Genomic DNA, 11,736 nt, shown 5'->3' with positions numbered 1-11,736 from the left:
CTAGGCGCAAAGGACCAATCAAAGCCGAAGGGGCGATTCCTCATCAGCCAATAAGCTGTCTCCTGCCTTCAGCTGTCAAACTGACATTATCTCTGTATGTAAAGTGTCCAAAGTCCAGAGGCTCCGTTTTGGGAGAGGAAAGAGGGAGGAGAGATCCCGGGCCGCCACCATCTACATTCTGACCGGTATTACAGGCGGGAGTGGGAGGGTCATGGTGACGTCACACGACTGACAAGCACAGGGGGCGCCACAAATAATGTCCGTGGGGTGTCCATTGGGGTTCAATTAGCTCCATCTAGTGGTCATATTAGGAACTGACAGACTCCCTTTTTTTATTGGTTATAGCTGCAAGGCATTAAGGCATTCTGGGATTTAGTCTGTGACTAGTCATGATATGAATTGGATGTGGCTTTTTAGATTTTGTTGGGTAATTCCGGCTTGGAATTCATTTTGAAAAGTGCCGAAATGTAATGCAGGTTGGGGTTAGGAATGGCGCGGCGGTAGCACAGTACGTCCGCAGGAGACACAGGGCATAGCTTCAGTCCAGAGCGTGGCGGTAATGACCCCAAAAGAGTGCCTAACTCATGGAAGCTCTGTCGGGGAAGCCATGTGTGACTGTCATGCCACCGTTCTAACCCGGGAGCTTGTGGGTGATATGCCCGTGTGCCTAGTAAGAAACCATTATGTGGTGGTTGGGATGTTTAGGGCTTGTTCACACGGGCATAAGCGCATTTCAGCCGCTGAAAATATCTGCAACATTTGTGTGAAAAATACGCTTGTGTGAACGAACCCATTGAAATCAGTGGCTTCTATTACTGCATATTATGCTGGGGTGAACGAGCCCTAAAAATGTAAGACCCATTATAAGGCTGGGTTCACATGGGGCGGATTTGCTGTGAATTTCGCCGCGGCAAATCCGCATGCAGCCGCTAATCCCGGGATTAGCCAGCCATGTGGACGGGATTTCTCAGAAATCTCATCCACATGGGACGGCAAATCCGCTGCGGCTAAGCTGGCAGAAGCCGCCACTGCGGCGCGGATTTGCCGACCGCAGCATGTCCATTTTTTTTCCCGCTGCAGCCGCGCTCTCGTCTATGGGAGTGCCGGCCACAGCGGAAGAGCAAGCGTCCGGGCCGCTTCAAAACCACCGCGCGTTTTGAAGCAGCGGTTCTCCCGGCGGAAATCTCGCTGTTTTTCGCTGCGGCCAAACCGCAGGATTTCGGGAATCCGTCCAGTGAGAACCCATTGTTAATGTCTTCCTTCTAGGCTGAGATCTGATGAAGTTACAGGCCTGTTGTAGTAGTAGTAGTAATATAAAAATGTGTTTCTTATATCAGCCTAGGCAAATATATATATTCATATATCTACCTTCCCATAAAAGGCCAGAAGCCTGGGGCTGCACTACTTCCCCTCACACGGTCTCTATGACAACCTGCAGCTGATGGAAGTGAGGAGGGGAACAGGTTGTCTTCCAGTAGTGCAGCCTCAAGCTTTAGGGGGGTCTATCTGTACCACCGTGTTTGTATCGGGTTGCTCTGTGCCGGTTGTCGTCCATATCGGTGCTGGCAGGCAGGACACGGATTGGAATTACGACACAAGGTGACAGAAGCCTGCAGTGATAAGGGACATGTCAGTGGCAGTACATGTATGTTGTGTTTTACAGGTGGATACACCATGAAGGTAAAGGTGATTTCGGTCTTGGACGACAATTACATGTATCTGGTTATAGAGGAGCGCACGAGGGACGCCATTGCGGTTGATGCATCGGTTGCTAAAAAAGTAAATAAATTCTAAAATACGTATACAGAGGGGAAATGTTTGAGAGGAAAAGGGGCCTCGTTGTCCTTAGCAACCAATCAGAGACAGTGTTCCTTTTTCTAAAGGTGGCGCCAATTGGTTGCTCTGAGCGACAAACTGCAGCTGAACCGCGTGTCCGGTACCTCCCTCCCCCCACCACGCGGCCGTGACCCCCATGCCACCACCGCCATGAACCACTCATCCGTCACCCCACACACACACACACCGCTGTGAACTGTGTGTCCATGACCCCCCTCACCCACCGATGTGAACCGTGTGTCCATGACCCCCCTCACCCACTGCTGTGAACCGTGTGTCCGTTACCCCCCTTACCCACCGCTGTGAACCGTGTGTCTGTGACCCCACTCCCCCACCACTGTGAACCGTGTGTCAGTGACTCCCCCCCCCTCTCCACCATTGCTGTGAACCGTGTGTCTGTGACCCCCACACACACACACCACTGTGAACTGTGCGTCCATGACCCCCGCCGAGAACCGTATCCGTGACCTGCACCCCCCCCCACTGCTGTGATCCGCGGCCGTGACACCCACCGCTGCTCATTGCCACATGGTGAAATTCAGTAAAGAAATTGCACTCTGCAGTACTTTGGGCCACACAGCCTTTATCTACGGCCTCCAATGCACTTGTTGTGTGTCTGAGAGATTTGGGCGCAATTCGCCGTGGACAACTGTCCACGTGTTATCTGATATACAGCATTTTCATGTCCTAATTTGCGCAAGAAAAGCGCATGCGGTGAGGTTTTTCACATAATCTGTATCTGCTGAAAAATCTCGTTAATGTGCTGCCTCACTGATTAATATGTATCCGTGGGGCATCCGTTTTTTCACGTCTGACACATGGATAAAAAAAAAACGAAGGCCTAACGCAAATAAAAATGAAGGAATTCTGAATGGCAGATCTGGCTGATTGGGTGCAGTGCAGTATATAGCTTAACATATTGCCGTTCAGGGGTCTGGAAAAGCTGGATAATACTCCCTACACCAATTGGTGTGGCGGCCATTATGGTTTGTGCTCAAGATTTCTCGGTTATCAACTTATTAACACATTTCCAGGAGGAATAATAGAGGAACGGCACAATGTAGAGTCCTAAATAAAGATGTTTTACAGCACGCCCCGCAAAAAACGAGCTTGCGCACAACTATGTTGATGGAAAAAAAAAGTTATGGCGGCAGAAAATAATTGTATTTTTTTCCAAAGATATTTTTATAAAAGTCACACAGCAAAAAAACTATATAAATTTGGTATCGTAGTAACCGTACCGACCCAAATAGTAAAGTTATCAGGTCATTTTAGCTGCAGTGTGTACGCATTTCACTCAACTTAGATTTAAAAAAATAGGATACATTAAATAGCACCATTGAAAAATACAGCTCATCCCTCTAAAAACAACCCGCAGACAGCGACGGCGATGATAAATAAGAGTTAGGAGTTTATAAATGTGTGGAGGAGAAACCGAAAATGAAGGGGGAAAAAGCCACGCCCCCAAGGGGTTAAAGGGCTTATCTGGGCTTTTTAGTTTATTCTTGTTACATCATATCATTGGGCGGATCTTGATCCGGAGAGCCTGACCGACGCCTCTTAGAAATGGGGTCTGACCCTGTAGCTAGAGTGAGAAAACCTTCCATTATCTTAAAGGACCTGTCCAGGCTCTGCAGCAGCAGATTTCGAAAGTTGGACCACCGCCGATATGACACTGATAGTCTTATCCTAAGTGCAGGCCATCAATATTAAAGTCCCAGAAAACTCCTTTAACCCCTTCAGTGGCAGGTTAATTATTACCATGTCATGCCTCACAGGGCAGGTTTTTTATAGGAGTCCACAATACAATAAAACCCCCGGAAGATTCCAGATGACAGCTCAGTGCTCTGCACATTTCAGCACTAGAGCTGTCCACGGAAATCTTCCATGGTTTAACTGCATGGTCAGTGCAGCAAGCCTGGAGATTTTCAGGGCCTGCCACTAAAGGGGTTAAAGAGAAGCTTTGATGCCCTCATGACAGCGCGACCGGTTGCGTAGCTTTGCTCCTTCTGACTCTGACAATGTCTTTCCTTTGTTTATACTTACCCCCTTTCCCGAGAATTGCGGGGTCCCATTTCTCTAATCCTCCAATCTCCAAAGTGACTTTACATTCAATGAAATCGTGGCCGCGTATGCTCAGCCACACTATTCCTTTCAGTGGAGCTGGCAGAAATAGTGGAGTGCTTTGTACTTGACTATCCCCAGCAGTCCCACTGAGAATGAACGGAGCAGCACTGCACATGCGCAACCACCACTGCATTCAATCTCCTCCTCACTGTGGGGGGTTTCAATCCCTGCTCTCAGGATTGATGGGGGTCCCAGTGGTCGGACCCTCTCTGATGCACCTTTTACACTCATCCTGTGAAAACTTGAAAAAATGCCCAGTCTCTAGACTACCCCTTTAAGACATGTCTATTAATCAGAGTGCACAACATTTAAAGGGACGTGCTGGAGTTGTGGCCACTGGTTAAAGGTGTCCTTTCTAAGGGAATTCTATCATCTTCTTTCATTTGCAGTTGTTGCACATTGTGCGGAAAGAGAACGCCAACCTGAAAGCCATACTGACCACACACCACCACCTGTAAGTACGGCCGATGCCACACATATGGCGGCCATTCAGCACTTTAATATGGGTCTTACCACCGGTGATATGGATGATATATCTGTTGTCTATGGCATAATTGGCTGATTTAAAGGGTCCGACATCAGGAAGAATGAGGGGCTTCGGCTTCTTCCTGATCTGCTACAAATCTAATATTGTTACATTGCTACTTTTGTCTTCTTTAGGGACCATTCCCGGGGCAATGCGGACCTTGTCCGTCAGTTCCCCGAGCTGCATGTGTACGGCACAGATGACCGGATTGGGGGACTAACGCATAGAGTTGTTCACAACCAACTCTTAAAGGTAATGTGAGTACAGTACTGATACATTGTAACAAACTGCATCTGTGTGCAGGAAGGACTACGGTAGGACCCATCAGCCACTGAATGTAACTACAATGTCTCCACAGTTCGGGGATATAAATGTGAAATGCCTTTTCACCCCATGTCACACGTCGGGGCACATCTGCTTCTACATGTGGGAGGATGGCTGTCCCGATGACCCGGCTCTGTTCTCAGGTGATTTTAGTAAATTCTTTAGATTTGGACAGTTTCTCCTCCTGAGATGGGTAAAATTTATTAGTTGGCCCAAAAGTCTTGTCCATGGTCTTGTGCGCCTGCTAAACACAACCCTAGACGCGCTTACACTGCGACACATGATGGGCCTATGGCTTTGGTGCTGCAGAACTACAACTCCTAGCATGCCCTGAAAGCTGCCGGGGAATGCTGTCCAAGTGGTAGTTTATAATAACCGTCTTCATGAATCCTGCAAAGAGTTTTCACACCATCACATTATAACACTCGTTCCCTTCCCTCAGGCGACACCTTGTTCGTTGGAGGCTGTGGACAGTTCTTTGAAGGGACAGCTGAACAGATGTACAAAAACTTGATAGAAACTCTGGGTTCACTGCCCCCCGAGACGGTACGTTACACAAAGACACGCGGATCGATGTAGGTCTACCAGAGCTGAAATCTCCCAGCATCCCCTGCTTGTTCATTTTCTGCACATAGCTTGTTCTTGTGATTGCATTCTTAAGGGGGTTGTGGCGTGATTAAAAGTCATCCCATGCAATTTGTAGATTAGTGGGGGTCCGACCTCTTGGGTGGGGCATTCTGAAGTGAAGGCAGTTGCAAATGCTCACCACTGCCACGCTATGCATTTCATTGGAGATTACCAAGAGCTTGAGATCCGATATCTCCTACGATCCCTTTGCAATAATTGGAGCAGCCGTGCACATGTGTGAATGATGCCGCCCTCACTTCAGGACATACCGCAACCCCTAGTCTGGAGCAGTGGGGGGCCCAGTAGTTAGACCCCACCAATCTGAAAGTTATCCCCTCTTCTGTGGATAGGTGATAACTTTACATCATGCCGCAACCCCTTTTCGAGTATCATTTTCATAACGGTATAAACAGTTACTGATGTAGGTGAAACTAACTGCCCTTCCTGCATTATAGGACCTCATCTAAGCTGTGAGGGGCATATTTGATTTGCTGACTGTTTATAGTCTCAGTCAGTAGAATTATGAATGCAGCTCTGCAGTATAATATAGATTTTTACCTCAAGATCAGTATAAAATAAGTAATGTATGTACACAGTGACTCCACCAGCAGAATAGTGAGTGCAGCTCTGCAGTATAATACAGGATGTAACTCAGGATCAGTACAGGATAAGTAATGTATGTACACAGTGACTCCACCAGCAGAATAGTGAGTGCAGCTCTGCAGTATAATACTGGATGTTACTCAGGATTAGTACAGGATAAGTAATGTATGTACCTAGTGACTCCACCAGCAGAATAGTGAGTGCAGCTCTGCAGTATAATACAGGATGTAACTCAGGATCAGTACAGGATAAGTAATGTATGTACACAGTGACTCCACCAGCAGAATAGTGAGTGCAGCTCTGCAGTATAATACTGGATGTTACTCAGGATTAGTACAGGATAAGTAATGTATGTACCTAGTGACTCCACCAGCAGAATAGTGAGTGCAGCTCCGGAGTATAATACAGGATGTAACTCAGGATCAGTACAGGATAAGTAATGTATGTACACAGTGACTCCACCAGCAGAATAGTGAGTGCAGCTCTGCAGTATAATACAGGATGTAACTCAGGATCAGTACAGGATAAGTAATGTATGTACACAGTGACTCCACCAGCAGAATAGTGAGTGCAGCTCTGGACTATAATACAGGATGTAACTCAGGATCAGTACAGGATAAGTAATGTATGTACACAGTGACTCCACCAGCAGAATAGTGAGTGCAGCTCTGGGGTATAATCAGGATGTAACTCAGGATCAGTACAGGATAAGTAATGTATGTACACAGTGACTCCACCAGCAGAATAGTGAGTGCAGCTCTGGAGTATAATACAGGATGTAACTCAGGGTTAGTACAGGATAAGTAATGTATGTACACAGTGTCTCCACCAGCAGAATAGTGAGTGCAGCTCTGAAGTATAATACAGGATGTGACTCAGGATCAGTACAGGATAAGTAATGTATGTACACAGTGACTCCACCAACGGGCATTCTAAGCTGAATGTGCCTGCTCTCGTCAGATCGTGGCCGCCAGCCAGCTTGAGGCCTGGCAAGTACCAGTATGGGTGACCGGCTGGGAATCCCAGGTCCCGTTGACTTTGAGGGGCTGCACAGCAAAATATCAATATTTGCAGATGACACAAAATTATACGGAGGACAATGTAATGTATGTACACAGTGACTCCACCAGCAGAATAGTGAGTGCAGCTCTGGAGTATAATGCAGGATGTAACTCAGGGTCAGTACAGGATAAGTAATGTATGTACACAGTGACTCCACCAGCAGATTAGTGAGTGCAGCTCTGGTGTATAATACAAGATGTAACTCAGGATCAGTACAGGATAAGTAATGTATGTACACAGTGACTCCACCAGCAGATTAGTGAGTGCAGCTCTGCAGTATAATACAGGATGTAACTCAGGATCAGTACAGGATCAGTAATGTATGTACACAGTGACTCCACCAGCAGAATAGTGAGTGCAGCTCTGCAGTATAATACAGGATGTAACTCAGGATCAGTACAGGATAAGTAATGTATGTACACAGTGACTCCACCAGCAGAATAGTGAGTGCAGCTCTGCAGTATAATACAGGATGTACACAGGATCGGTACAGGATATGTAATGTATGTACACAGTGACTCCACCAGCAGAATAGTGAGTGCAGCTCTGGGGTATAATCAGGATGTAACTCAGGACCAGTACAGGATAAGTAATGTATGTACACAGTGACTCCACCAGCAGAATAGTGAGTGCAGCTCTGGAGTATAATACAGGCTGTAACTCAGGATCAGTACAGGATAAGTAATGTATGTACACAGTGACTCCACCAGCAGAATAGTGAGTGCAGCTCTGGAGTATAATACAGGCTGTAACTCAGGATAAGTAATGTAATGTTCTCAAGGATGAACATATCCTTTAAAAATATGTCAACTTGACAATCACTTCTTAAGATAGATGAGTGTCCTGAAATATACTTACCTTTTTTCCTTTTTAGAAAGTGTTTTGTGGACATGAGTACACGGTGCGAAACCTGAAATTTGCCCTAAAGGTGGAACCAGACAACGAACATGTTAAGGAGAAACTGGCCTGGGCTAAGGTGGGTAACTGGGATGGGTACTTGATATAATCTTGACTATATTGTGTAACTCTAGCAATTGGGTATTTGTCCCCAGCTGATACCTAACATACATAGTAACATATTATGTAAGGCCGAATAAATACAGTTCAGCCTATTACTTTCCCCAAACTATCATGTCTCTTGTCCTGACAGGAGTCCGGGCATGGGTGCAACTGCAACCTCTACTCAGATGGAAGCACCAAGTGATGTACAGGCCTTGTCTCATGGGAGTCCCACAGCCGCAGCCTGTCAGCCATTTCTCCTACATAGTGCTTGTATAACTTGCTCTCCTGTCTAATAGATGGGGTCTCAAGCTGAAGCCCCGCACTATAATATCCATATTAGCAGCAGTTACATCATGTTGTTCCTCCTAATAATACATATAAGAGACAAGTCGGTTTAGAAATGGAACAAAGCTGAAAAATGTTACCTATGTGTGCTGTTTTCTAGGCTCGAGATGATGATGACATTCCCACCGTCCCCTCCAGCCTGGAGGAAGAATTTCTTTATAACCCCTTCATGAGAGTGAGGTGAGCCGTACAATAAGTGAATAATGTATAAGAACCCAGCAGCGTTACCTACATCTCTGAGCCATAGAGCACAATACAGGAGTCAGTGGGGCACGGACCCCACCAGTGCTAAATCCTGACATGTCTGTACACTAAACACTGCTCAAAACAATTTGGGGAACCCTTAGGCATCACAGTATAACCCCGAGTCACTTAGGAGTCACAGAGATATCAATTTGTCCAGTTAGAAAGCAGAAGTGATTGTCAATCAATTTCACCTACTTTGGTGCAAATGAAAGTGACAACAGGAGTCTCCGGTGTCCTGTTGTCCCTCCGGTACAATTCCTCTACCCTTCTTCCGCTCTAGTTTTGCTGGTGTCCTTGTCACTTCTGGTACATATGGGGTACCTGCAGCCCATCAGGTTGTACCGGTAGCCCTGCCACCCCCAGGATGCCACATACATACGTGTCTTCACAAGGTTTGCTGTGTCTCCCAGCACGGTCTTGGGAGCATGGAGCAGATCCCAGGACACGGGTCATTATATGAGAGCTGGACAGAAGGGCATCAACCCAACATCAGGACCGGAGGAACAGGAGGAGCGCTGCCAGAGCCCTACACAATGACCACCAAAGTGTCATACAGACTCCATGAGGGTCAGACGTCCCGTAGTGGGACCTGTGCTCACAGCCCAGCATCCTGGCATTGATTGGCATTCACCAAAGAATGCCAAAATTAGCAGCTCCGCCATTGGCGTCCCATTCTTTTCAGAGGAGGGCAGGTTCATAGTGCTCACGTCTTTGGTTCATCAAGATGCGATATGTGATTTAAGTCCCTGTGTTTATTTTTTTTATAACAGGGAGGAATCTGTTCAGAAGTTCACGGGGAAGACGGACCCAGTCGATGTCATGAGAGTTTTACGGAAAGAAAATGACGAATTTAAAAAGCCAAAAGATCGACTACCCATCCCCGCCCTCCTGGCCTATCAGTGGGGTCTCCTGAACCAGTCAGCGGCAGCTCCAAAATAGACATCCCATATCAAAGTAACAGCGGAGCTTCCTGAATAAGTGGCCAGTGCTAGTATTATATCACTGAAGCTAACATTTCTCAAGGCAAAGAGTTGCTTATATAGGAGTGCAGCTAAATAGGTAAATGCCAAACTCAGCTCTGTTCCATCGGTGAATGGAGAACTTCTTCGATTTTTGGAGACTATCTGCGATCAATCACCTGCTTTTAGAAATTAAAGAGATTTCCAGTAGTAAACTATTGATGGCCTGTCCTTGGGATAGACCAGCATGGTGTCTACCGCTCAACTGTTCCCTGGGCTGGGGTGCTTGTGTACGGAGTTGGTGATTTCATCAGCTTCATGCACAAGTGCAGCGACCAAGCAAACAGCTGAGCAGAGAGGATCCTGAGCAGCAGGTCCTCACCGATCTACTATTGGTGGCCTATCCTAAGGTAGGAATCAGTAGTTTACAACTGGACAACCCCTTTAATTATACTCAATAGAAGCTCCGTAAGGGCTCCTGTCCATGGGTGAATTTTCATTACGTTCTCCGTGGCGATAATTCGGCTGCAGGAAACGCAGTGAACAATTTCCATAGTGTCGCTATTGAAAGCGCAGCCTCCCTGTTCATGAGCAGAGAATCCTAGCGATTCTTCGCGCAGCCTCCCTGTTCATGAGCAGAGAATCCTAGCGATTCTTCACGGTGAGCCCATCTGTCAAATAGGCTCACCACGGACATCCGTCAGCTGGCATCTGCTCCCTTGTAGCGGTGGCTCCCATGATGGGAGATCCGCCGCGGGATATTGCAACGCCCATTGACAGGCAGCCTTACTCCACTCTTAGTCCAAACTGGGTGGTCACGCTGGTATCACTCTATCATTAGAAATCAGCCTTATACTTTCTGCCAAGTGAATGCAGTCAGTGTGATTTTCATTACCGATGTAGCAGAGCTGTGATCGTAGAGTAGGTTTAGCTGTCATCCCACAATGAGCCACATTCACATCTGCATCAGAGGCTCCGGCTGGAGATTCTGTCGAAGATTTGGTTAAAAAAAGTCAGACAAAATGTGCTATTTAGTCTGGTAAAGCGTTGGACATCGGGACAGAAACCTGACAAACCTCGTCAGTGAGGTCCAGCAGAAGCCATTGGTGTAGGAGCGATCCCAAACTGCTGTAACTAGCATTGTTCCACTCTTATAATGGAGGTGACGAACACGGATGTGAATGAGGTATTATTCATAAACCCGCAATCCTGGAGACCATTTCTCCAGAGACCGGAGTAATATTTTATGTCACGCTGCATTTTGCTGTGGATCCATCCGGGCCCCTTTCGTCTCCTGAGATGGCTACACCATGAGGGGCCCGGTAGATGGCTTCACACTGGTGAGAAAATAGTGCGATGCGTGAGTGAATGAAAACGCAGAATTATGAAACCAATGATTTCATTCTCAGCTGAGATATTTTCACCCAGGTGATGTTGTGTAACATTTTGTAGCATGTCCTATCCTATTGTGATATCGCCCATTAATTTCCATGGGGCCGGCAGCAGGAATGAGAGAACTCCGCGATCCTTTGGTGTGGCTGTGAAAGGGGATCCTTTCATCCCCGTGGAGAATCCCTTCAGCCGGGGCAGGGGTGAAGGGATGCCTCGCATCCAGGGGTTTCACAAGGATTGAGAGGGCGATGGGCCGATATTGTCCTCGACAGTGTGAAGCAGCCCTTACCTAATGCATTGGTAATCTAAGGGTGCTTTCACATATGGTGGAAAAACTCATCATGGTAAATTCAGCACCGACATCTGCATATTAAACATATGGATATTGAATTCTATTTGCAAATGATGAAATCCACAACAATTGTGCAACAAATTGGCTGCCAAAAGCTATAGGTACGACATGAGGATGTTGGTGTGGATTTTGCTGTGATGGAACTTTCTACCACATAGGAAAGCGCCCCGGGACTCTACACACTGCTTTCTGATTGACCAGCACTGCTGATGGGAGACTAAAGAGGGCCTGGGAACTGATGAAACCACAGCAGGACACCACCTACAGAGGGCAGCAGGTAATACTCTTGCCCCCCCCCCCCCCCCCCCCCCCATCCCCAACAGACCGCAGGGTCC

General features: G+C 47.1%; 1 protein-coding gene across 1 annotated transcript; it reads left to right on the top strand.

Moving 5' to 3' along the window:
- The first annotated feature begins 44 nt into the window (after window positions 1-44).
- LOC136576963 (hydroxyacylglutathione hydrolase-like protein) lies at window positions 45-11,700 on the top strand. Its single transcript, XM_066576634.1, has 9 exons — window positions 45-185; window positions 1,664-1,779; window positions 4,353-4,417; window positions 4,624-4,741; window positions 4,848-4,956; window positions 5,256-5,359; window positions 7,980-8,081; window positions 8,553-8,632; window positions 9,469-11,700. Exons 2-9 carry the CDS (start codon window positions 1,675-1,677, stop codon window positions 9,635-9,637), a joined length of 852 nt encoding a protein of 283 aa, XP_066432731.1. The 5' UTR covers window positions 45-185; window positions 1,664-1,674; the 3' UTR covers window positions 9,638-11,700.
- Window positions 11,701-11,736: the final 36 nt, after the last annotated feature.

This window comes from Eleutherodactylus coqui, chromosome 8 (assembly GCF_035609145.1).
Source record: "Eleutherodactylus coqui strain aEleCoq1 chromosome 8, aEleCoq1.hap1, whole genome shotgun sequence".
In the NCBI taxonomy this organism is placed as follows: domain Eukaryota; kingdom Metazoa; phylum Chordata; class Amphibia; order Anura; family Eleutherodactylidae; genus Eleutherodactylus; species Eleutherodactylus coqui.
This window is presented reverse-complemented; position numbering and strand designations above follow the sequence as displayed.